The sequence below is a fragment of the Drosophila guanche genome, unplaced genomic scaffold, assembly GCF_900245975.1.
Source record: "Drosophila guanche unplaced genomic scaffold, DGUA_6, whole genome shotgun sequence".
NCBI lineage: Eukaryota > Metazoa > Arthropoda > Insecta > Diptera > Drosophilidae > Drosophila > Drosophila guanche.
This window is the reverse complement of record NW_022995747.1, coordinates 1,076,877-1,102,830: the sequence shown is the minus strand read 5'-3', so window position 1 is coordinate 1,102,830 and position 25,954 is coordinate 1,076,877. Positions and strand designations below refer to the sequence as shown.

General features: G+C 42.9%; 6 protein-coding genes and 1 long non-coding RNA gene across 24 annotated transcripts in view; 6 read left to right on the top strand and 1 right to left on the bottom strand.

Moving 5' to 3' along the window:
- The window catches only part of LOC117583781 (rho GTPase-activating protein 100F), a 39,153-nt gene extending 28,826 nt beyond the window's left edge, over positions 1 to 10,327 (top strand). For 7 of the 16 annotated variants that reach the window (XM_034272345.1, XM_034272344.1, XM_034272347.1 and 4 more), the window contains 5 exons: positions 56 to 135; positions 201 to 516; positions 869 to 1,122; positions 3,237 to 3,366; positions 3,426 to 5,390. In XM_034272345.1, coding sequence (XP_034128236.1) covers positions 56 to 135; positions 201 to 516; positions 869 to 1,122; positions 3,237 to 3,366; positions 3,426 to 5,140 — 2,495 coding nt within the window. In that variant the 3' untranslated portion in view covers positions 5,141 to 5,390. Of the gene's footprint in view, positions 1 to 55; positions 136 to 200; positions 517 to 864; positions 1,123 to 3,236; positions 3,367 to 3,425; positions 5,391 to 9,903 lie in introns of those variants that run through there. The other 9 variants (XM_034272353.1, XM_034272352.1, XM_034272355.1 and 6 more) reach the window with 6 other exon arrangements.
- Positions 10,328 to 10,453: 126 nt separating this feature from the next.
- Positions 10,454 to 11,230, top strand: LOC117583798 (peroxisome biogenesis factor 10-like). Its single transcript, XM_034272379.1, has 3 exons — positions 10,454 to 10,606; positions 10,670 to 10,801; positions 10,857 to 11,230. The coding sequence occupies exons 1-3, from the start codon at positions 10,507 to 10,509 to the stop codon at positions 11,159 to 11,161; spliced, it is 537 nt and encodes a 178-aa protein (XP_034128270.1). The 5' UTR covers positions 10,454 to 10,506; the 3' UTR covers positions 11,162 to 11,230.
- A 169-nt stretch (positions 11,231 to 11,399) lies between these two features.
- Positions 11,400 to 12,278, top strand: LOC117583796. Its single transcript, XM_034272377.1, has 3 exons — positions 11,400 to 11,623; positions 11,674 to 11,881; positions 11,945 to 12,278. Exons 1-3 carry the CDS (start codon positions 11,415 to 11,417, stop codon positions 12,197 to 12,199), a joined length of 672 nt encoding a protein of 223 aa, XP_034128268.1. The 5' UTR covers positions 11,400 to 11,414; the 3' UTR covers positions 12,200 to 12,278.
- A 37-nt stretch (positions 12,279 to 12,315) lies between these two features.
- Positions 12,316 to 13,327, top strand: LOC117583797. The gene is made up of 3 exons (XM_034272378.1): positions 12,316 to 12,574; positions 12,633 to 12,837; positions 12,892 to 13,327. Exons 1-3 carry the CDS (start codon positions 12,366 to 12,368, stop codon positions 13,105 to 13,107), a joined length of 630 nt encoding a protein of 209 aa, XP_034128269.1. The 5' UTR covers positions 12,316 to 12,365; the 3' UTR covers positions 13,108 to 13,327.
- A 17-nt stretch (positions 13,328 to 13,344) lies between these two features.
- LOC117583789 (facilitated trehalose transporter Tret1-2 homolog) lies at positions 13,345 to 19,574 on the top strand. 2 transcript variants are annotated; one of them, XM_034272370.1, is made up of 6 exons: positions 13,345 to 13,647; positions 17,312 to 17,426; positions 17,490 to 17,684; positions 17,860 to 18,045; positions 18,106 to 18,350; positions 18,410 to 19,574. In XM_034272370.1, exons 1-6 carry the CDS (start codon positions 13,621 to 13,623, stop codon positions 19,178 to 19,180), a joined length of 1,539 nt encoding a protein of 512 aa, XP_034128261.1. In that variant the 5' UTR covers positions 13,345 to 13,620; the 3' UTR covers positions 19,181 to 19,574. The 2 variants fall into 2 exon arrangements, with proteins under 2 accessions (XP_034128261.1, XP_034128260.1); XM_034272369.1 differs by lacking the exon at positions 13,345 to 13,647 and adding an exon at positions 17,008 to 17,160.
- On the bottom strand, positions 16,920 to 17,620 carry LOC117583801. The gene is made up of 2 exons (XR_004573812.1): positions 17,488 to 17,620; positions 16,920 to 17,419 (listed from the first exon to the last, which is right to left on the bottom strand). It is a non-coding gene; the product is annotated as an uncharacterized LOC117583801 (long non-coding RNA).
- A 1,611-nt stretch (positions 19,575 to 21,185) lies between the features above and the next one.
- LOC117583790 (facilitated trehalose transporter Tret1) lies at positions 21,186 to 25,064 on the top strand. Of its 2 annotated transcripts, none has more exons than XM_034272372.1 (4): positions 21,186 to 21,200; positions 23,244 to 23,416; positions 23,476 to 23,889; positions 23,963 to 25,064. In XM_034272372.1, exons 2-4 carry the CDS (start codon positions 23,272 to 23,274, stop codon positions 24,877 to 24,879), a joined length of 1,476 nt encoding a protein of 491 aa, XP_034128263.1. In that variant the 5' UTR covers positions 21,186 to 21,200; positions 23,244 to 23,271; the 3' UTR covers positions 24,880 to 25,064. The 2 variants fall into 2 exon arrangements, with proteins under 2 accessions (XP_034128263.1, XP_034128262.1); XM_034272371.1 differs by lacking the exon at positions 21,186 to 21,200 and adding an exon at positions 22,686 to 22,833.
- Positions 25,065 to 25,954: the final 890 nt, after the last annotated feature.

Here is a 25,954-nt window from a genome sequence, read left to right as displayed (position 1 = left end):
GAGTATTTCTCCTCACGTTCCACAGCTTATTCTAATCCTTTATGCAACCCCACAGCTGTCTGCTTGCCGGATGATCCCGAGGGCAATGCAAAACTGATGCTTAGCATTCTCGATTGCCTGCCCAGAGCGAATAGGGTAAGTGGCGGCTCTCCTCCTGCCTCCCCGGCTGCCTACTCATACTCAGCTCTATTCTCCCACAGGCCACCCTTGTATTCCTGCTCGATCATCTCTCGCTGGTCGTTTCCAACTCGGAGCGCAACAAGATGTCCGCCCAGGCGCTGGCCACGGTGATGGGCCCACCGCTGATGCTGCATTCGGCCAGCGCACAACCGGGCGCTGACATCGATCACGCCCAGCCGATAGCAGTGCTCAAATATTTGCTGCAAATCTGGCCACAGCCGCAGGCGCAGCATCAGCAGCTGGCACAGCACATGGGCGGCGCCGTGCAGGGTGGATCGATGATGAGCGGCCTGGCCACGGCCGGCAGCATGAGCAACATGGCGGGCGTTGCTTCAGGTAACGTACTCCCAGTGTCCATGATGGAAACAACAACAGAATCCCGACCAAAAACACACACACACACACACACAACTAGAGGACACACCTATGCAAGAGTTTTTCTTAAAGTTTCTTTCTTAAATGCTTTGAAAGCCGCCGCTGTTCCAGTCAAGATTTTCATTCTGTAACTCTCTTTCCAAGTCTGTTTAAAAGCGCGGCACAGAAACCGTTTTCACTGTTAACTGTTACTTCACACACACACACGTACACACTCATCCTACACACACCACACACACCACACACACCACACACACACACACCAATTTGCATTCACATTAATATTGATTAATACAGAGTCCTATGTAGACAGGTCGGCGCGGCGAGTCAACAGGGCAGCGTGGAAGCAAAGTCAGTGCGTTGCCAGCGGACAGACAGCAACTTCTACTGCAGCAGCAGCAGCAGCTCATGGCGGCGGGCAACCTACTCCGCTCGTCCACTTCGGTAACCAACATACTCTCCCAAGGCCATCCTCAGCTCTCAGCCACAGCCAACAGTCATCTGTATCAATCAGTAGTGGGTCAGTTAGCTCAATCGCATCGAGCCTTGCAACAAGCGGTGCAACAGGTAAACAGATAAATCCACAAACAACAACACAACAACAACAAACAACAGTAACCAGCAACACTAACAACATAAACAACAAGAACAAATGAGAACAAAAATCAGCAAAGAGACAAAGGGACATTCATTAACATAATCTTTATTTAAACATTGCATAACCAAACATACATAATCATTTCTTTATAGTTGGGTTGTATCAATTGGTTCCAATTTAAATCTATAATTTTGTAAAATGTCATTCAGAATATTTTATAAATATGAATACAGAGCCTCCATAAAGGTTCCCTAAACCGAGAACTTCTTAGGACTGTCAGAGATCCTTTGGAATATCTTTCTAACTCTTGGGGACAATACCTTTGTAATTTTAATCATTTATACTCAATCTTTCTTGGTTTTATATCTCAATTATGTTCACATCATTAAGCTCTTTTAATTGTCCTTCCTAAAGAATGGTTTACTTTGCCTAAACCTACAACTTCTTAGGACTTTCGGAGATATTTTCAAACATTTTTAAGTCTCTGATAAAATATTTTTGAAACAGTTAAATGCATATTTAATAGGTTTTATAACTGACTTAGTTTTTAATCTTTTTAAATTACATTTTTATACAAAATTCCAAAGAAATAGTTACATTTTATAATATTACTACCATTGTCCGTTAAATGGTTGGGGTTTTTTTTTGTCTCATAGTCTTCCAGTTAGTTTTCAGTCACCATTCTCATGCCATGCCACACTGTCCTACACTTTTGCTATCACACACTTTTACTTCTTAAAACACACACCCACACACCAACCGATACATAAACATATTCTCTCGCTCTTTAACTTTTCCTGTTGACCGTTTTGCAAAAAAAAGATGATGATACAAGTTATATATCTATACAAAAAACGTACATTCTTTAACCTACTGAGAGCTAATCTAATATTTCAAGAGCCATTCATTATCTGTTGTCAATATGATTTGTGCTTATAAAAACAAACTGCTTACGAAAAGATATATCTGATATCTTTATATCTACTTATACTATATAGTAACGTTATTCATAATTTTGTTGTGATCCGTGAACGATAGACGTTGTAATTGTGACCTATGCATATATTATCGTATATATTTATTTATAAATGTAAACATAACGATATATATGTGTGATATAACTAACGATAATGGTAATGATGATGGTGATAATTGTTGAACGGCGTGTAAAGCATGATTGGCCCACTACTGGTAAAACAATATAAACATATCGACTATTTATACCACTTTGTATACCAAATCCAATCCAACATATCTACATGTAATCCTCTGTATGTAAACACATGCCACCATGTAAAATGCTTCATATATCTACCACAAAATGCCATTGTACAAAAACTTCATCAAACGCCGTTGCCCCTCCTCCTCGTACATTTGATTATTCCACTCCCAGGAGTTACTTTTTGCAGTGCCCTAGCCACAACCCGATGACATCTCCCTGTCACCCTACTTCTACGCCATTAAGCACAGCTTTAGAATATTTAGAACAAAGTTAAAGTTGGTGGAGAATATATAAAAAATAGAGTAGAAATTCCTTTATGAATTATTGTTTTGGGACTGACAAGGGAGCAACCATTTCTCCTGCACCATTTATCGCATTTTTGTGTCACGTTTTGCATGTCCAAACACCTCGCGCTTTTGCATCTCCAATCACCCAAAGTACAGTCACCGTTCCTCAGCGTTTCGCACCGTTCCTCAACGTTTCTCACCGTTCCTAACCTGCATCACAACCGAACACAGAGTGTAATAACTATCTGAATTGGAAATAACGAATTGGCCGCACAGCACGAAGTGAAATGTCTTTAAATATCTGCTTAACACTCTACACCATACACTTAACACCCACTAACACACACACACACACACCGTAACACACCAACAGCCTAAAGTCTAAATTCAAAATTCTCTCTCGCTCTGCACAATCCTTTAAGTAAGACCTAAACCCAAGACCCAGAACCCACTGCACGTAACCCCATTTAAAGCCCAATTTGTAACCATATAAAAACAAAATAATTAAGCAACTTCTTTGGGTTATCCTACGACCCTTTCTCTTTCTCTATCTTTTACTCGAACATCTTTGCAGCCCTATCAATTGGCGGGATCAGTGGGCTCAGCAATTCCCGACCAATCGCCACTGCCACTTCCAGGCACACCCTCCCCAGGCAGTAGCTCAGCGTCGACGGGTTCGGGCTCCGGATCGGGCTCGGGTAAAAGTAAGAAACAAATCCACATAGCACCAAGATGGAGTCTTTAATGCTCTCTCTTTTTGCAGGCACGGATACCATCAAGCGCGGTGCTTCACCTGTCTCCGTTAAGCAAGTCAAAATCATCGATACGGCCAGCCCCTATTCCATTGTGCAGAAGAAGCCGCCGCTGCAGAAGGATGCACCCATAGATGCCATCACACCCACCACCCAATCGGATGCTATCGGATCAGCCCTAGGTCTGGGCAACAGCTACAGCGGCAGCGGCAGCGGCAGCAGCAGCACGACAACACGCAAAGGCAACGTTGACTTCTATGAACCGCACAAAGCGCTGTCCAAGAGCACGGCCGGCGACGACTCCACCACTAGCTACAGCTCCAAGTACGCCAGCCTGGACACGAAGAAGAGCGGCGGCTACAGCGGCAGCAGCAGCTACACACCCAGCAAGAGCAGCCTCAATGCCAGCGATGAGTACAAGGCGATGCGCAACAAGTCGAGCGCCACCTCAAGCTCCAGCTCATCGCAGGCCACGGTGCTGAGTGCCGGCTCGACGGCCACCTCGGCACCCACCACCTCCTCCGATGACTCCGACGATCTGCTTTCGTACAAGTCGTCGGCCTCCACCAATGCCTTGCTGGCCCAGTCGCAGGCCATGACCACCAGCCAGCTGATGTCGAAGTACTTAAAGCGAGAGCCGAGGGTACAGTTTACTCCGATCAAGTCGCCAGAGTCTCCATCGCCGCCTGGCGGTGGGGATGGTCTGCCCAAGGGCACCTATCAACTGGTCACGCCCACTGGCCCCGGCTCCAGCTCTTCGCTCAAGCCCAGCGCCACAACGGGAGCGATCAGCAAGCACACCACGTCGTCGCCAAGCCAAGCGGACACGAACACTAATCACACCAACAACAGCCAGAAGTTGTCATCGCCCTCGCGTCTCGCGAACAAGGACAGCAAGTCCGGAGCAGCGGCAAGTGGCTCCTCCTCGATTGTGTCGACCGGGCGGCGGCTGTTTGACAGCCTGGCCTCATCCTCATCGTCGGAGACGGAGACCAAGACCTACATTGGTGGAACCACAGCCAATGCCAGTGCATCCAGCAGCACGACGACCTACACCAACGACTCGCGGAACACAGCCAGCAGTAGTAATAAGTCGGTAGCGGGTTCGGGTTCGGGCTCAGGCTCAGAGCATCGGAGCTATGGCAGCGCTCTCTTCGGGAGCAGCGGCCTGGGCAATGGCAATGGGGCCAGCGGCACTCACAACCATTTGGGCAACAGCACCAACAGTCCCTTCACCAGCACCAATGGCAATGGCAACCACAATGCCATGCATCTGTATGGCACTCTGCCAAAGAGTGGGGCCAATGCCAGTTCGGGTGCTGCCTTGTTTGGCAGCAGCGCCAGTTCCTCCTACCACTCGAGCAGTGGTGCGGGCACGACAACCAGCAGCGGTGTCAGCTCCATGACGGGCTCCACCAACAGCTATGACTTCTACACGAGCAGCACCTCGAGCGGCGGCAGCAGTTCGCGTCCCTTTACCAATGGGGGCAACAATTACCACACCCTGGGCACATATCGGGCGCAGTATGCGGCCACCAATCCCTTCCTCGATGCCTTCGACGAGAAGCCCAGCAGCAATGGGGGCAACGGCGGTAGTAACAATGGCCATGGGGAGGATAAGCTCGGGGCGGACAAGGGCGGACATCATAGGGCGACCGTGATGGCGGCATTCCAATCGTCGGGCGACTCCAAGAACGGTAGCGATGAGTACGATGATCTCAAGTGAGGAGCCTAAGCGATAACGAACTAGTACGATTACGATAACGATAACGATTTCCATACAGATAGACCGATAGACAGACAGACAATGCTGAAAGTGTTCTTTTGGAGTATTTACAGTTTACAAATTTACATAGAACGATATAATACGAATAATATATATAAACAAAAAACCGATAAACAAACGATAAACAACCGATATATAATCGAACTAGAAAACTATCCTAAAAAACCCACTGAACACGCGGATAAATGTATCTCTCCTCCTGCTCTTATTTAACAAAAAAAAAACGGAAGGCCGAACATGGCTGCCAAGCTTTCTGTGCGTATGTGTGAGTGTGTATGTGTGTATGGTGTGTGTGTGTGTGTGTGCGAATGATTGGGCAGCCATTTAGCTAACCATAAATCCGAATTCAATAACATTTACGAACAGTATTTTTGAATGGCCCCCAAAGAAGAGAATGACAAACATCGTATACAACAAATTACAAATTATAATAAATAGTAATGAAACACTAGCAGAACATGAACAAAACTTAAACCAAAAGGTTGATCGCGCATTTAATTTTTACAAGCAAACATAACAAAAAAAGTCAACAACAATTTCTACATATATACAGACAGACTTACATACTTACCTATGTACATGCCCATAAATACATGCTAGATGTGCAATCTATGCTAATGAAATATTTTTGCATAGTACCCCCATCTACATATTGGAATACATAGTCTGTACATAAAACAAAAAAAGGAGTCCTCGTTCCGCAAACTTTTTCTAATCCTTACACCAACCAGACAGCACACAGCCGTATGCGATGTGTGCGTTTCAATCTGACCAACTCTCTACTCTATAAAGCAGCTATACTATATCTTTATGTATGTGAAAAAACTAAAAGCAAACAAGCCCAAGACAAGACAAGTAAATTACTGGACAACTTTTCGAGCAATATATATTTGCCTACAAATGTTTCTCTACGCCTCTTACACATGAATGTAATAGAAAAACTTATACAATTATATCCAAACATACCAAAATTTGTATAAGCTATGCTTCGAAATGCAAACAAGAAATCCTTGGAGCTCCCATGCAGACATCACAAACACACAAGTAAAAAATTAAAAAAAAAACACACATACAAATACATGAATTTATTGACGAATCGATGTGCTTAGTTTTTGGTATGAAACAAAGTCTGATATACACACTAATATACAACAATACAGTATAATATTTATAAACATTTAAACATAATTATACAAACGATGGAGAAAAACAAAAACTAACAAAAAAAAAAAACACTAAAAAGTAAAAAGTTATAACTATACAATAACAAAAACAATTAAACACGCTTTGCGATTGAGGGACAGAATTTTACAGCATTTATGTTTCCAAAAAGCTTTTTACATAGTATATACAACTAAAATATGTATATGTATATGTGCGGCCAACTGTGTGCTTAAAATCCCAATCGTACTCGTCTAACAAATCTATGAAAAAAAAACATATATCAAGAAATTAATCCTACGAAACTGTAAATACCCACAATGTACTTGCAACGTTCTGTTTAGTCAGCTAGTCAATGTTTGTCAGTTCAAGCTAGTTTCTAGTCATAGTCATACCATAGCAACCTACATATATTCATAGACATCTAGGCTTATTGCAGGCATTGCAGTTGCATACACATAAAACATATTAGCATAGGGAAAAATATGATTTCAATTAGGCCAGTCAGGGAGAATCTTAAGCAATAAATATACGAGTCTATGGAGAGAGGTTTGTGTTGGCTATCCCCAAAACATACATACGATTGACACCAAGCATAATCATTCGTCTTCATGCAAGAGTACAACTTCCTACAAGAGAACCCCCCAACCAAAACCATAAATGAAATAATAACAAGCTAACGCAATACGGAATTCAAATGTTCAATGCTCAGATTCAAATTCCAAATCAATTATTAGTAAAACATATTCATAGCCAAGAATTGTGCATTATTTGATTTTAAATTTAAATACTAACCACACAAAATATTGATCAGAGCGTTGATGCTGTTGATGTACTGTACTGTACCTCGAGCGAGGGAAAGAAGAGTGTAGAAGGGTAGTGGAAAAGCGTTGAGATTTTAAATAGATAATTATTCGGTTACTTGTTGTCAGATTTATTTTATACGAATGGAGAACAAATAAAAAACAAATGAACGTGTTACACATGATTCTCAAAACCAAAGAGTTATAAACCACACAAAAAACATACATCTAGTTGAGGCAAATTGATTTTTATATAGTGAATTGTTAATTATTGCATATAGAGTGTAGGAGTTTTTAAAAAACAGCAACTGCAAATCAGACAAAGGAGCAAACAACAAGTGTTCATTTTGCAGACTCACTAGAGCTGGCCCCATCCTGGTTATTGATTTTATAGGATTTTAATGTCGTACTCGATTATTACATACCAAAGAAACGTCAATGTTACTACTGCTGTCGCCTTCATTTTACAAATATTTAATATATATAGTATACCCCGCCCCAGTAATTACTCTAGAGTCCCCACCCAAATAGTTCTCTTAATTTGTTCACCCAAAAGCTTTAATCGTTGAACGACCCAAAGGTTACAAATTCGAAACATATTCCACATATACTAGTAGATGGAGAAACTTTGGAGGCAGTATCGCAAGTACTTAGGAGAGGAAACTTCAATTGATTTGCGAATCGTTGTGGCTTCTTAGTCGTAGTTAGCTTTAGCCTTAAGATGCACGTGTGGGTGGCAGGGGAAAAGAGTAGCGAATGAGCAGTTGGTGGGATTTGGTGGTGGAATGAAACGAATGTGTTGTGGTGTGTTGTGGTGTGGTGAAGTGAACTGTAGGGCTGCGTGGTGTGTTCTTTGCTTGAGCTGCGTGCTCTGGGCTTCAACCCCGGTTCGATATGTATTTGTACTTGTACTTTAGAATAACATATACTATGGAATATATATCACTGTGTCATATCGTACATTTAAACAAGTAAAGCAACCAAATTGACGCTGAATGTGGTACATACTTACTGTAAACCAAAATGAATAGCGGCCGAGCAGCAACTACATAATACATACATATACATAGTTACATACTAAACTTAAGCAAAATCATGATTGATTGGCAGGCAACCAAGTACTACAAATTGTATATGCATTTAACTTAGCGTAAATAACTAATTCTAAATAAACTAAATTAAAACTAATAGCGCCATCGGATCTGTTAGCTGGCACATGAGAAAAAACACACACAGAAACACACACAAAAAATATGTTGAGCAAATATGAATTGATGAATTATGCAAAGACACGGAAGAACGAACTAATTTACCGAAATGTATTGCACAATATCGAACACTCATTAAGTACGAGTGAGTATTAGCGAAAGTAAAACTAAAAAACTACAACAAATTATAAGCATTCGTAATAGAATCGAATCGAAATGGTAACGCTAGTAAACAAAAAACACGCAGATTCCGATTATGTTTTATGTTTCAAAGTCGAAAGTCGAAATCGATGAGAGCTCAGTTGTGTTTGCTGTTTGGATAAGTATATAAAAATGAATATGTGAATTTATGTGTGTATTAAATGTGCCTAAAGTTTCATTTACTTCTCTACGCCCTACTCCCTGTACTTACTCTTTGAGCACCCTCTGACGCTTTATGGGGATTTTGTTTTGGGTTTTTTGAAGCAACTTCGTAAAACATTTCTGTCGAACTTAACAAGTAAATGGAGACCAAATGCTCAGGGCGTTAGCGAGTTATAATAAGCAAAGTAATATTAACCAGGGGAAAACGTACTTAAGAACTAAGTGTAACAAAATCATGAGCATGCTCCATCAAATGTTTAGTTGTACATCAATCTTACAAACCGTAGTAAGATCCGAAGCTGATACAAACCGAAGAAAACCAACAACACCGACATCAGCAAATAACTAGAGAGAAACAAAATACGCAGCCACATCAAGAACAATCCAGCAAAACAAATTTACAAACAAAATCCAAGCAATCAATTTGTTGAAAAGACTGAAAACCAAAACAAAACAAACAAACAAAACACAATGAAACGAAGCAACAACAAAACAAAGGAGAGTTTTTCACACATTCATGTATTAAATAGTGTACACATCTTTCGGAATCCCCCAGTCTCAGAGTTGTCCCCAGAGTTGCCTTTTTGTTTAGAACCATTTTGAAACCCTTTCTAGCGCGTCATTGAACTAAAAACGAAAAAAGTAATATACCAAAAACGTAAAGTAATAGTGAAATATTAGCGGAAATAATACAACAAAAAATATTACCACCAGCATTTTGCTAACTACTTAATATGCAAATTTAATAATAAAACGGATTAAGAAATAGTCTAAAGAATAGTTAAAAAATCGTATGGCGAGCAGATAGCGAGTAGTTTTTGGAGTAGTCAAGGAAGAAAAAAACGAACACCCATTACCGATCAAAACTTTGAAATAATTTGTCTAAAGCCCACCATAAATCGAAGCGAAAAAAGAACAAACTAAATTTAAAATGTAATTTAGAATGCTTTAAGTTTGCCAGAAATTCCAATCTCTTTTTTTTATATCCTCTCCATTCCAATTGCATATACTAATAGAGCAAAAACCCCAAGCAAACTAAACATACTTACTCCATATGTATGTATATTGCCAGACGCAGCAGACAGAGCTAAGCCGCAGAAGGGAATCCAATAACAGAAAGCGACGACGCCATGGCCCAAACCAACTGTAATGATCGTTTCGAGTGCAGAATGAACGGTACTCTGATAATACTCTCTACTTACCACTGCCACAAAAAGAAACAAGTAAACTGTAACGTTAATATATATAGACATAATACAGCCGGTACATACACATAAAATTACATAACAAAATTAATAATACATATATACTTTGCATATATACATACCGTAAATTAAACGATTGCGCACTGCAACCATGCCACATGCCAACCATACCATGTGCGTGTGTGTGTGTGTGTGTGCAAGTAAACTTAACTTATTATTTATTCCAAAAACAAAATAACAATAAAAATTATCTCATAATTATGGAAAGCAAAAAACAAAAACAAAACAAAATACAACCTAAAACCGAAATCGTTCTTTGCGTGAGAATAAAGCGATGTTAAATTATTTAATGAAAATATATATACATATAAATACAAATATTTATGCGAACAGTGTTTTATTTGTGACATAATTAGTGTTGAGAACCCGTTTCCATCGATAACGATTGCCCATCTCGCAACACTGAAAAAAAGTAACTTCTGTCATTGCGAGACGGAAGAAAATTATTAAGCATTAATTTCTCAACGGCACAGGACGCATTTTCGTTTGCTGAAAATATTGCGACAATGAGCGACAATATAATTAACAACGAGCAGAATCAAGACCAAGATGCACCAAATCAACCAAACGTGTTGATCGCCGAAGATATCAATCCCATAATGTTCGGTAGGTTTTGCAAATACTTAAGTGAAATATTTGAAAAGTACCAGAACGTGTGTTTCTTGCCAGTTGCCAATCCGGCGGCAGGGTCACATAACACGGACCACTACCCGCAAAGCAATAACGGGCCCCCACCACCGATCGTGTTTGACATCAAACTAGTGAGCAATATTGATTCGACCATAAATGTTTCAAGTACTGGTAGGCAAACAGCAAGAAAATCCTTATAAAATATATACAATTTATTGAGTTTTAGGTGGCAACAACCTGACGATTAAGACATCGTCCTACCAATTAAGCCTGATTCACGGCGCTTCTCCAGATCTGGGCTTGATTCGTGTGCAGATCAATTCGCCTGCCGCGAATGACCGTGAGAGCTCTGATACTTTGCGTTGCGGCATATGCCTTGGTAACTTTAACCAATTGGAGGATCTGCGTGCCACCGCTTGCGGCCACATGTTCTGTGGCAATTGCCTGCAGCAAGCTCTGAGCGTGACTGCCAATTGCCCCACTTGCCGTAATCCCCAGGAGTATGCCAATTCCATACGTTTGTATTCATAGCAACTGAGATGTGGCTATATCTGTGAGGAGTAGAAAGTATTTAGCAAACACAAATAGCTAAATAAACCTAATACCTGTTTAATCCACACAATAAAGGTTTCTAAGAAAACAACTTTCAGCTGAGTCATTCACTTCCGAGCCCCCCCCCCCCCAAGCTGTTTCAAATATCTCATCTAGTAGGCTTGGCATTTTAAACAAAAACTGACACAAATATGTAGTAAATATCAAAACACAGTTCATAAATAAATACAAAATGGACAGTCAAATTAATATAGAGTTGCCGGATGAAGAGGAGCGTCCATCTATCATTCTGCCTGTATACCCAAAGCCACTGGCGGAGCGGGACATTGGCAGGAGGTTCGATGAGAATGGCTTCACGGCTGTGGAGAAGGCTGCACTGCGCAATGCTTGGCGCTTCATCGAACCCTTTCAACGTCGCTACGGGCAGACCACGTTTTATGCGTAAGCTGTTGCACTATTCTGACACTTATTTATCAATAATTTCGCTTCAGCTTTCTTACGGAACATGAGAATCTGATCAACTCCTTTCGCATCAATAACAAAATCCACTTGGGCAAGCTACACGGCCATGCCACCGCAATGATGAAACTGCTCTCGAAATTGGTGCACACTCTGGATGAGAGTCTGCAGTTTCGTTCAAGCCTGGATGAGAATTTGCCCTTTCATCTGAAAAGCGGCATTGACATTGATTACATGAAGGTGGGCAGCAAATGGGAGCGCCGAGAACTACGAGAGTTTTAAGCAACTTTTATCCCTTTTCAGCTGCTGGCAGTTGCCTTGAAGGATTACTTGCTGGCCTGTCCGGAGATAAAAAATCATAATTCCTGCACCCTCACCACTGCGCTGGAGAAATTGGTGACAATTGTCGGGGAATATGCTGAGGCTGACGATGCACGGAAGAAAGCCTTGTCTGTCTACTACCGCAGCACCAATAGCAATCCCACACCGAAAAATTTAAGGGCATCCAGGGTGCATTCAGTCAAGGAAGTCAAAGAAGTTAAGAAGTCTTTGGAATAGTTTGCAAAATTATATTTCTTTAGTTTCATTCAATTTGTAGCATGCCATGAAAAATCTACTAAACAAATTACAATGTAAATAGGTTTTCCATTTCGTTCTTTAAACTTTTTCTATATTTCGCTTTTAGCTCTTAACTTTTTCCATAAGTAATAATCAAAATTAATCGATGGCCACAGCTGGAAACACTAGCAAAACTCCATCTGCAATTAGTGTGCATTTTTCCCAGCTAATTTATCCAAAGCCCTTGCCGACCCTGCAGCTGGGTCCTGTTAAGGATGAGCTCGGCTTTACGCTCAGCGAGCGCTTGGCTCTGCGGCAGGCATGGAACTTGATCAGATCTCGAGAGCGACGCATTGGCCAGGATGTATTCCTTGCGTAAGAAGTGAAACTTGTACAAACTCTTACGCTGATGTATGGTTAATATCTGTTGCAGCTTTCTCAACGAGTGGTATTGGAGCATTTATAAATTCAGAAAGGGCAAGGAAATCAACTTGACGCACTTGCACGGCCATGCGCTGACATTTATACGCTTTATGGGCGCTCTGATCGATGAGCAGGATCCAATCATGTTCCAGTTGATGTTGAATGACAACAACCAAACGCACAGCCGCTGCCAAGTGCGCGCGGAGTACATTGGGGTGAGTGACGGACTCCCAAATCGATATCTCAAATCTGTCTTATCCCATCTGCAGCTACTGGCCCAAGCCCTCACGAACTATGTGCTGAAGGAACTCGACAAGGTCAGCTCGCCAACGTTGGAGCGCGGCCTGCAGCGTTTAGTTGAGAAATTCAGATCCTATCAGGAGATCGAAGTGGATAAAAACAAATCAGGCTACAATCGTGGTGTGAGCAAGAGCAACTTTAGCTTGCAACGGACCACCAACGGCGCGCCACCATACGAAGTCTGACACTGACACTGACACTGACACTCATTGGGGCCATTTCCTCGTCCAAAATTGAATTGCGATTAGTTCCCCAATCAGCAGCAACGTCATAGAATCGACAGCTACAATCCATTCAACGCCAGTAAGGCAACATGGAAATTATATCTTATACTGTATGCCTTATACCGTATACAGCTGCCGCTCTGTATACAACGCTGCTGCTGCCCGCTGCCCGCTGCCCACTGCCCACTGCTAACGTCTCTGCTGCCGTCTCAGTCGCCGCTGCTGCTGGCGTCGTTGCTGTGGCCATCGATTTCGTTTCGATGTTAAGCGCGCTTCCTTTGAGAAATTTCAGTTTTGCTCGTGCATTCGCACGTTTCAGTAGTTACAGTAGCACTTTCCCTGCCTCGAACTGGAGCCGATCAAAATAGTTCTACCGAGCACTACCGAATAATATATATAAATACCGAAATTAGAATAGCCGTAAATACGGTTTGATTTGATCGTGTTTTGTGTTTTGATTCAAACTGGAACATTATGGTTGCCAGCGAGGATGTTAAAAAGGTGAGCATGGGGAATGGTGTGGCAATGTACGAAGGTACGAAATTTCAAACTAATAATTGAAATTATGCGTGAAAGATAAGCGGCACTTTCTAGAAGAATAAATTTCGTTTCGAATGAATAAATAGGTTAAACTCTTTATCTAGGCAGCTGTGTATTTGCTGCAGCGATTATTTTTTGTCATAACATCAATTACAAAATTTTATTTTATGCTATGTTTTGGTGTACTTTTTGGATTGTATTCGTAACTATGTGGACTTGCTTAGACCTATCTTTCAATCTACCAACTAATTTATGAGCCACTAAATGCAAAATATCTAATCAATGTTTTTTTGGCTGCTCAGAAAAGCACAAAAACTGCAAGATTTACACAAGCAACTGCCACTTGAGCTGCTCTGTTAATGATTTAAAACGTTTTGACTGGGCTAAGAAGGTTGCCAGGCCATAAAGCAACGATTAGCTTTAGCACAGCATCAAGAGCTATGCTTAGGAAGTAAGCAATCGAATGGATCCCACTGTGAATTTCTGCGGACAGATTATTTCCCACTCGACACTCAACCGGCACTCCGTCTAACACCTCTTAGAAAACTACCAAATAACTTGACTGGGAATTAGGCAATGAGCACGGGGCCAAAAGAATCTTATCAAGATTTTGGGGCTAACAGCAGCCTGGCGGGTGATCGCCGCGTCGTTCACGCAGTCACTAACTGTTTTCGATAATGGCCAATTAAGTATATACCTTTGAGCGTGACGCTTGACTCTTCAAAATGAGATTTTAGTCAAACGATTGGCGATTGCTTAGACCACACGACGACTCAATGACGAAATGATTCACTTGCCGGCCCACCCCTCAGATAAGGGGGCTGGAAATATGGCCTTATTTCGGCTACTGTCGCATATCTCTCATACATGTATTATCACGTCGTGACAGTAAAACAATAACGAGAGCAGCAATATAAAATATAGTTTCAGTCGCGTGCCCATCAGCTTTTGTATATTTACACGAGGCTTATCTTAGCTTGTACCCAACTGTCGGGGCAATCTGCACTGCACAAATAATAATAATAATATTTACATATCAATATTTTTTGGCATTCCAAGGCCGCCGCATCCGCCATCCCGATGATAAATATAAAGCTGTAAAAATACACAGAAATGGGAGAATATGTTTTGCCGAAAGTCTTTGAAGTGATTTCAGTGCAACTTAAGTTAGTAAATGTGTTTATATTGTTGGGAGCTTGTATCAGAGAGTACAAAAGTCTTTCTTGTAGGAGAAAATTAATCACATCTTTTGTTTACGAGCGCAGAGAAAGACTTTGTATTGTTTGTAAGCAGATTACAATGCATCTTGTTGATTGATTAAAGCTATAAATAATATGCTAAATAATGAAAGTATGAACAGAACAGTGTGATTTTGAATTGTTACTCACCTCAAGCAATTCCCAAAATCGGTTTCAAGTTCCGAATTTAGTGCTGAAAGTGAACTTTCAAAGTATACATTTAGGCAGCTCAGAAAACACCGTCAGCGTAAGTATATTTAAGTATGTACATACATTCGCGTGGATGCACTGCCAAGCACACCTAGCTGTATCCATCCACTTCTATCCACACCACAATATCATTTTAATTACCGCATGGCCAGTGGGCAATGGACTTGAGTGAATTAGGGGATTGCGTCCATAAAAGAAATTATCTATCGCTGACTGCGCTGCAATGGGGAACAATAAAGACAAGCAAAATGTGGGCGTGTAGAAGGAGAAAACATTGAATATTAAACGAGCGTGCCCATAAATGTGTGGGTGTATGTGTGTGTGTGTGTCTTTACCTGCTCAAATTTATAGGAACAAGCCTCTTAAAACAACAACAAGCGAGTGCAGCGCAAGGCACAAGGCACAAGGCACAAGGCGATAGTTGAACTTGACATCGGGCAAACGCAAATGGCATAAGCAATAAGCAATAAGCAATAGGAAAGGCCGAGAAAGCTCACAACGGTAGTCGAAGCTTTAGGTACTCTAACATTTTTGATGGTTATGGAAATGTTATGTTATGCTGTTGATATGTTATGTTAAGCATTTAATATATTTGAAACTGCTATTATGGTTTGCTATTCGTAAGGTTTGGCTTCCTTCCCTACGTATGTATGTACATATCCACTCATACTTCTACTCTTGTTCTTCCTTGTGTCGCATATGCCTGCTCCGCATCGTCATACCCTTTGTAATGGCATAGAGCGCAGCAATGTAAGAGCAGAGCAAAACAAATGACGCCGACTAATTAGCATGTGATGTGGATGAGCCGAGCGCGCCTCTATCAGCGCGGTGGGTGTGTCTGTTTTATACCTGCCTCTTTCTAGCTAGATCTCGCACTAGCTCGCGCGCTCGCTCTCGAACTCTCTCTCTCTCACTTCCTCCAACTATCCCGCTCTGTCGCACTTTTACCTTATTCGTGTGGCTGTGTGACTTGTTGTTTGGCTGTGATGCTGGCGACAGGTTTCTTTTGGCATGCACTTGACGCCATTAAGATTTACGTGTTTTTATTTTCTAATTAAACATTCCGCTTAAATTACTTATTAAACGCTCGCTTGCATTCCCACCAAGGATTCATCATACACCATAAGGAACGCCATTCCAAGCATTGTTGCTGTCGTCTAATCAGCAACAAAAACAAAAAAAACAAAAACAAGTTTCTATTTATAGTCCGGGCGTCGCTGATAGTTGCGAGTCTCTCGCTTTCCTGGCATTTGGCCACGCATCGAAATGCATTTAGCAATTTAATTTTAACTGGCACAAAACATGGCAGGAAGTCTTATTGTTTGCTTGGACTTTGGGTTCGGGTTCACACTGAGCTGTGGCATAACTTTAAACGTCATTGCAAAGGCTGATCATAGATCAAGAATGGCAGACATTTCCATTAAAAATCGGTTAGTTTCACACGTCAACAGGTTGCCCTTCTATTACGCCTGACCAGCCCACCTCTACCCCATTTTCTATAGAATGTATCTTTCATCTGTTTCTGACGTAAAACATAAGATTCGTGTGCATCGAGTGCGCGTAATCCGTTGGCAAAACAATGAAATGGCAACAAAGCGCCAGAGGAAATAAAAGTTCTATGCTAAATAAAAGAATTTTCGCAAAGAATTGAGATCAAAATACGTTTTTTCGAAGAGTCCAACAATTCAGTCGACTCGAGGTGCCCGCACGAGACAAACCGTTGTCCACGAGGCTCAAAACTAAAATAAGATTAGTGGACGGACGAAAACAAAAACAAACGAAATATATATTCAAATATAAAAATATATGTACATATATCTATGCTTAGATAATAAATGACAAGAGATATAAATAAGCGCAAAACAAACCATAAGCTAGTGTTTTTTAAGGCAAAAAGTGCGTTCTGTGTGTGTGTTGTTTGACTTACATAAGTCAGAGGCATTGTCAGAAATAACAACCCGGAAATCGGGAAAGTCTCGAAATGGATTCGGATAAAGTCGTACGCGCCATGGCGCGCTGGTGGCAGGTAAAGGACAAAACTTTTATGGCAAAAACAACACAAAAGACTCTTTTCAAATGTGTTTCAATGACGAAAATGAAATGATAAACTCATAAAGAGAGCCATCATTTTCTTTTTTTAACTAGCTAACTAAAGAAAAATCCAACTTGTTTTACAGACTGTCAGCCAGGAGGATGCAGATCCTTCAGCGCGCAACCCAATGCTATACGACCCACTGCAGGATGGTGTGGTTAAGACTTCAAAGACCCGTCAATATGCGGCAGCTCTAATAAGTGAGTGGCAGACATCAGACTCCAGATAAATCAATGCACCGATCTATAATGTACAATTTACAGTGTGTTTGGGTGCCGTGGCTGCTGGCACAGCCTTGGCGTGGACCAGTCCAGTTCTCGCTCAGATCAGTGTGCAGCCCCCAACCAATGCCACAGCCGGGAACTCAACGATGGGCAACTCAACAATTGCCAATGGAACCAGCCCTGTACCTTTGCCACTGCCCAGCGAGGACCGACTGCAACTGACAGCCGGACAGCGTAAGTAACTGAAATTAAAGAACAACCAAAGGCAATCTAAATCCTCGCGATTGTCCTTGAGTGGATACTTACTCGACTATCGATTGATAGTGCATTATAAGAGCTGCGATTAGTAATAAGAGCTCTCTGGTTATTGCCATAACATTCATAAATATATTTTCTATATTTTTTGCAGAGACCTGGGTCAGTTCCCTGCTGGCTATTGGCGCCTTTCTGGGTGCCATGCCCACGGGTTACATTGCCGATGCCATTGGTCGACGCTACACGGCAATGGTCATGAATGTTCCATTTATTCTAGCCTGGCTCTCGATTATCTTTGCCAATTCAGCTGGCTGGCTGTATGTGGGACGCTTTCTGATCGGTGAGTGGTCTTTCTGATCCATCTATCAGCAATGTATACTTAGAAGTTTGCCCCATTTAGGCATATCCACGGGCAGCTTTTGCGTTGTGGCACCCATGTACATATCGGAGATTGCCGAGACGAGCATTCGTGGCACTCTGGGCACTCTGTTCCAGCTGCTGCTCACCGTGGGCATATTGTTTGTGTATCTGGTGGGTTCCATGGTATCCTGGACCACTCTGAGTACGCTCTGCTTGTTTGTGCCCATCGGCCTGATGCTGGGACTCTTCGTGCTGCCCGAGACGCCCGTCTATCTGCTCAAGAAGGTGAGTTAGGATCCATTGTAGTCCCTGGCACACATCTTGAATGCTATTTTCTCTTGCAGGGTCAACGTGCTGAGGCAGCACTCTCATTGAAGTGGCTCTGGGGTCGCTACTGCGACTCGCGCAGCGCCATTCAAATGATTCAGAATGATCTGGACCAGGCGGCAGCCGATGCCGGCATCATGGATCTCTTCAGCAATCGTGGCGCACGCAATGGTCTGGTCATCTCCATACTGCTGATGTTCTTCCAGCAGTTCTCGGGCATCAATGCGGTCATCTTCTACACGGTGCCCATCTTCCAGTCCGCCGGCAGCACCCTCGATGCCTCTGTCTGCTCCATCATTGTGGGCCTGGTGCAGGTGATCATGACGCTGACTGCCTCGCTGCTGATCGAGCGGGCTGGCCGGAAGATTCTGTTGTTGTTCAGCAGCACCGTCATGTCCATCTGCCTGGCCATCCTGGGCGCCTACTTCGACATGAAGGACAGCCACAAGGATGTCTCCTCGATTGGCTGGCTGCCGCTGCTCTGCGTGGTGCTCTTCATGATCACCTTCTCCGTGGGCTACGGCCCCATTCCGTGGCTGATGATGGGCGAACTCTTTCTGCCCGATGTCAAGGCCACTGCCGTCTCCATCACGGTGATGGCCAACTGGCTGTGTGTGTTCATTGTGACCAAAAGCTTTGGCTCCATGATCGAGTCTCTGGGATCGGACGTCACTTTCTGGTTCTTTGCCGCCTGCATGGCGGCTGCCACCATCTATGTGGCCACAATGCTGCAGGAGACAAAGGGCAAGAGTGCCAGCCAAATCCAGTCCTGGCTAAATGGTCGCTAGTTTAGTTTAGTTTACTGTAGCCAGTTGCCAGTTGCCAGCGTACTCGTACTCGTAGTTAGATTTGAAATCAAAACCGATGTTTTTATACTCTTGCAAAACTGCGATAAGTTCTGAATAGTTTGGCACTTAGCTTAGGTTTTTTTTGCAAGATTATAAACACTTAGATCCAATAGATAATATTGATCAATATTGCACAATGTTAATGTTAAGTAAACACAGTTCAATTAGCTGCTAAGTACTAGCTATCTATGGCAGAGAATGTCTATGTAAGCCCCTCAGCAGATAAGTGTGGAGAAGCCTCTTCCTTGACTTCTTGTTGGTAGCTCTTATATTACTCTTGTGTACATATATAAACTCACATTTAGTTGATAATAAAACGAAACTGTACAGCACATCCCCAGTGTAGCATCCACTGATAACAGACAACCTCTCGGGGGCCTCTGGGTACGCCCCCAGCGCCACAAGCCACGATTGCCGATTGCAAGCCCCTCACGTGGCATTGGAGACAGGCGCCAGCTTTTGTCTCGCTTTCTACTCTCTCTCTCTCTGCCCCTGCGGAGGCATGGTCAATGTGAAGGTCAACATCGGCGATTGATTGATTGATCGACATCGAAAGCGACGCACAAAATGCAAATTGAAATCGTGCCAGCACTTCCACCTTCTGCTGCTGCGATCGCAAATATTTGATGCCAATTACAGGAAGCTCAACAAAGTCCGTATTTGCTTGGACCTGTTGACACCTGTTGACAAATATCTAGCTAAATTTGTGTAAGCATTACTCGTAGAAGGCAAACAGCAAAGACAGCGGGAGGGCAATCCCCGAGCCATGGGATCGTTGTAAAAAAAACTGCTACTGGAAATTATTACATAAAAGTGCTTGGTAAATAAATGTTTAAGTGCGGATGATCCTCGAAAAAGGTTTTATTCGTGGAAAAATGTAAATTCTCTAAGGGTATTTGAATTGAGTCAAATGCCTTAAAGCGATCCCACTTTAAGCTGCTTTAAAAAGCGTAAATAGTACCTGCCAATGGCCTGGTTATTTGTTTCCATCAATGGAATATTTGCCACAATCAATGGGCCATTAAAAGCGACACTAAACATTCGCGCAAGTCGCTTGTTTTGTTATGATTAAACCAGTGACACTCACAGCTTTTTAAAATAATTAGTATGTGTATCAGATTGGCTACAAAGAGACTTGTTTCGGAAGGGTAGGGGAAACCCCTCCAAAAGCCAGACGCATTCTCAAAACATTTAATGTGCCGACCGGCCACAGAGACACAGAGACATGACCGGCCTAGCGACTTTATTTTTAGCAATAGAAACATATGTACATATGTATGTACCTATCCATGCTGTTTGTACATTTTAACTGTATCGAGTAGCCATCGAAATAAGTCAATACCCCATGGGAACAGGCGACCCCTGTTGCATGCTAATCAACTTCCTTAAAGCTGCAAAAGTTTTCCACAGAATAACCGGAACTTGGGGGCAGTCTTTGGGCTTACTCAATGCCAAGTCATGTAAGGCTGCTACGAGAGCGAACTGAAGCGAGGCAGACAATTGTCCCAAAAGGCAGACAAAAGTGCTGATAAAAATGCCACAAATTCCGAGCTCAGTTCTGTTCTGTTCTGTTCTGTGCACAGCCCGACTGAGTGGCTGTTTAATTCGATATAATAGTCGCTGATATCTGTACTACTCTCCGCCTCACTCTCTCTGCTTCGAGTACATATTATTTACTCGGTCTGGCGCATTTAAATGCGTCTGTCATAATTCCGCGCGCTTAATTTTGCTTGCCGAATCAAACAAAAGCGTCAAAACATTCCCACATCGACATCATTTCAGTTCCGGCAGCCAAACAAAACTGTTAGCTCTCTGATCTTTACTCATCCCAGACATCGAGTTATTTTCCACCGAAAAAAAAAAACAAACCAAACCGCCGTCTGTGATTACTGCGAGCTCCCATCACTTTCCCGTGTTCCATTAATTGTGTTCTAATTGATAATTTCGGCAAACATAATGGGTGAGTCGTCGACCTACTAAAGAGTGTCTGTGATTTGTTGCCGCGCTGCTCTGCGCCGAAAAATTGGGCAGAATGTGTTTACCCTTGAATTATTCCAAATATCAAGCAACAAATAATCAAATAATTGTTGTGCTCAGATTGGGGGAGCCATAACTAAACAGATTTCTTAAATCTAAATCATACATTTTGCGTTTAGTTTCGATTTGTTGCCGTTGAGTTCGGAACGCAAATATCCTTGCAGATCTTTGTTATATTTTTTCTTTCTTTGTGAGTAAAATAAATGCATGCTAAAAATGTCTAAAAGTGCTGTCTAAATGTGTTGCAAAAGTGAAACGTGAATTGATCCTTTTTTCTATATTTTATTTGTTAGAATTAAGTTAGAAACATCACCTTCAAGAACACTATTTATCAATAACAGCTGTTGCTCAGTACGTCCGAGCTCTCTTTAGTCAAGGTCTTCAATCAAATCTCTAATTCACTACACTGACAACAGAAATAACGAATAAGTTCATTTTCGTGGCGCCTCAGCACTTCTGACTTATCGAAATCACTTTTATTAATGTTTCCATCGTCTGTGTTTAATTGGTGAACAATGTTTGATCAGTTGGAGGTAACTTGTTAAAAACAAAAAAAAAACCCGTGATGGAATGATTTCTCAATGACTTCCAGCCAAGTAGTGGAAAATTAAGAGCCAGCGATAACCTTTACAGGAAGAAGTTCATAAAACATTTTGAAATTATAATAAAAGCTTAAAAGCGAATTCAGCAACAAAAAATTCTTTCCCAGCCACTTGAGGGTTTCACATAATTTATCTCCCCGAAAAATTGGCAATTCAAAAGTCAAACTTTTCCATTTTTTTCGCTGAAGGAGCAAACTTGAGGGAAAAGTGTTCCACAGTCACATGCAAGATACTCTTCAGAGGCAGAGATATGGTGGTGTCACACTCTATTCACGTGCTGTGCTCCAGCCCACACACTTGACTGAATTTGTGTCAATATTTTCGACTTGTTGCCGAACTGTAATTAGCGGAAATAACTCAGGAATTACTAATCGGAGTAGAGCTATTTACGCAGTCGGTGGCATTTGATTTGTTTGTGCATGTAATGTGGATATGGATGGTCTACTTGATGATTCGAGCCAGGTTCTTGGTATGGGATACCCACTCACATCCCAATCAGCCGGTGTGTCCAGTGCATTGAAGTGGGGTCGTGTAAGCAAGCAAATTGAGATTGGGGCACCTTCTTTTTGTCAGTCTTATCACACAGATGCACCACAGACACTGAATTATATGTGGCTATGTGGGCCAGTTCAAGTGCAAAAAGCACACACAAATGGCGCAATTTCAGCCAAAACAACAATAATAAGCTTTGAAGAGAGATTTCGATGCCGCTGCTGATGAATACTAGATGAACGGGGTGTAGCGCCTACCCTACCCGTTGATAAGATAATGCACGTGTAGGAGCACTTGTCGATGAGCATTATTGACTGAGTATTGATTTCGAATGCCTGTCATATCAGGCGGAAAATCTTTAAATTCGCGCCTTTCGGCGATCCGAGCAGCATTCCAGTTTGCAGTTTACAAGTCAATACAACTATCGCGGAATCTTCGTGCTTAGTTGATGTCGCAGGATCAGTAAGTGGGGAAATATTTGCTGAATAATGCCCAAATGCAGCATTAGCCAACGGAAAGTGTCAGCAAGTGATTGTTCAAATAATTACGCAAATATATTAACTAATGATAATTGGAGGAACACCAATTTGGCTTAGCCTTTTTTGTTCGCAGTGCAATTAAATGAGTTTTGTTGTTTTTTGTGCAATGATATTATCGTCTGGTCTAATGCTTTGATAACGTGACAAATGAAAATCCAGACAGAACAAAGTGAAAGTGAATGGTTTGGAAATTGTCGGGTGACGTGACTCGTGTCATTCCGCCAGAATGGACCAAGGGTCAAGCAAAAAAGCCATTTGGACATTTTTCAAGCGATTGAATTGCTAATGGGTGATTACTGATTTTGTAATGAGATTTCTTTGCGATTTTTGCAGCTGCCCCTCCACTCGCCAGTCTAGCCAGATGCCGTCGGTAGGCCACGTTGAAGACACAGTAGGTCAGTACTCCTATACGGAAGTCAGTTCTTTTCAAGTAAGCGAGGGAAACACACGAAATATGTCGCCCGAACCGGTCAAGACTGGTCGCATTTTTATGGCTGCTGTGGCAGGTGAGTGGCATCAAGTGTACCCCCAGGTCTAGTGCCCAACCTGACTCTCTCCCACGCAGCCAACTTGTCCGCATTTGTGGTGGGCACCTGCCTGGGCTGGACCTCACCCGTTGCTCCCAAACTCAAGGCCGAAGACACGTCCGACTCGCCGCTGGACCGACCCATTACATCCGATGAGGATGCCTGGATCTCCTCGCTGATTGCCATTGGAGCGCTGATGGCTCCGTTTGTGGCTGGACCCCTGGCCGATCGCATTGGCCGCAAGTGGGTGCTGCTCTCCAGCAGTCTCTTCTTCGTGCTGGCATTCGGCATCAACATGGGCGCCTCCGAGGTGTGGATCCTGTACCTGTCCCGACTGATTCAGGGCTTCGGCGTGGGCTTTGTGATGACGGTGCAGCCCATGTACGTGGGTGAGATTTCCACGGACAATGTGCGCGGAGCCACTGGCTCGCTGATGCAGCTGTTTATTGTGGGTAAGTCTGGGCATGATCACCTTCCCCCTGGGGTCGCACTTCATTTACTCCTCCTCGCTCTCCCCCTTTTTAGCTGGCATTCTGTATGTGTATGCAATTGGTCCCTTCGTCTCGTATATGGCTCTGCAGTGGTGCTGCATTGTGGTGCCGATCATCTTCGATGTGGTCTTCTACTTTATGCCCGAGAGTCCCCACTACTTTGCGGGCAAGGGACGCAAGACGGATGCACTGCGTTCGCTGCAGTTCCTGCGCGGCCAGAGCGCCGAGGGTGTGCACGATGAGATGGCCGAGATACAGTCCAGTGTGGAGGAGGCCATGGCCAGCAAGGGCACCATTATGGATCTGTTCAAGAATCCCGGCAATCGCAAGGCTCTGTTCATCTGCGCCGGCTTGATCTCCTTCCAGCAGTTGTCCGGCATCAATGTGGTGCTCTTCAACAGCCAGTCGATCTTTGCCAGCGCCAACACGGGCCTGGATCCCGCCATTGCCACCATTATCATAGGCTGCGTCCAGGTGGCCTCCTCCGGCCTGACGCCCATCGTGGCCGACCGACTGGGCAGGAAGGTGATGCTGCTGACCTCCGCCAGTGTGATGACTGTGGGCCTGACGGCACTCGGCGCCTTCTTCTACATGCAGCTGGTGGTGGGCGACATCTCCAGTGTGGTGTGGATGCCAGTGCCGGCGCTCGTCATCTACAACATTGTCTACTGCACGGGCTTCGGGCCGCTGCCCTGGGCTGTGCTCGGCGAGATGTTCCCGGCGAACATCAAGTCGTCCGCCTCTTCCATTGTGGCCAGCACCTGCTGGACGCTTGGCTTTCTGGTCACCTACTTCTATCCCGCTCTGGATGCTCTCGGTTCCTACTACGCCTTCTGGCTGTTTGCCGGCTTCATGGTGGTGGCATTCTTCTTTGTCCTCTTTGTGGTCATGGAGACGAAGGGCCTCAGCCTGCAGGAGATCCAGGATCGACTCAACAGCAAGAGCAACTAAGAGCAGCGCCTCTCTGTTATGTTTTAATCTGTGTGTGTGTCCATGTGTCGTCTAAGTCCTTGAAGATCCTATATGTATGTACTATATCTATATCTTAGGTCTAAAATCAAGTATTTTATTGCATAGTTTTTTAAGCTTTAACTCGATTTTGTTAAACCTTTTTGCCTGGCTACTGTTTAAATAAAGTTTACAGCTTAGTAATACGGAGAATAATATGTTAATAACTGTTTCTTTTATATTTATTCTATTTCGAGCTTGAAAGCTTCGAAGGTCGACAAAGCCGTTACTTATTGAAAGATTACGCTGAAACGGTGCCGCTGTTGTGTCGTTTGTGCATGGAAAAAGCTCTGCGGCAGCGCTGTCGGCACACGCACAGCGTAAAAGCTTCGTGCTGCTTCGGCTATGCACATGTGCATATTGTCTGCCGAGAACTTCGCAATTGCTCGGTTGCCGCAGCGGCAGAGAAGCAAGAAACGATTTTGGCTTGCTGTCGGTGCATACAAACGCACAAAAAGCATTATGTACCCGCGTGCCGAGCCCTGCACTACATACTCGATTTCCCACGTTTAGGAAAAGTAAGTCTACATCTTATATGCATACATACATACATCATACATCATCTATAGAAAGCTGAACGAATTTACGGTTCAGCCAAAAAGTATGATTCACTTTTAAGAACCGCTAGAATGTAGAATGTCGTGTTAGAATAGTGCTTGGCGGCTTTCTACACTCTTAACTGTATATGGTACACATACATCTAATCTATCTGGAGCTTTGTACAATTATTAAATCAATCTATAATGCTTACATACATATGTATGTATAGTATTGTGATGGCGAAAGGGATTTATTCCTGACAAAAAGCTGTAGTATATGGGAAACTAACAAAACAATAAATCTGTTTGTATACAATTATCGCATAATCAAGTATTTGTTCAGCTGAAATTGCGAGCATCAATCATTTAGCTATTCAGAGCACTTTTCTGATTTTAGAAACAAAATAATAAAAACGACTGCGAATTCACACTTGAATCAAAATATTTTGTTTTTGGTGAAAGTTGTTTACATCAAAGCA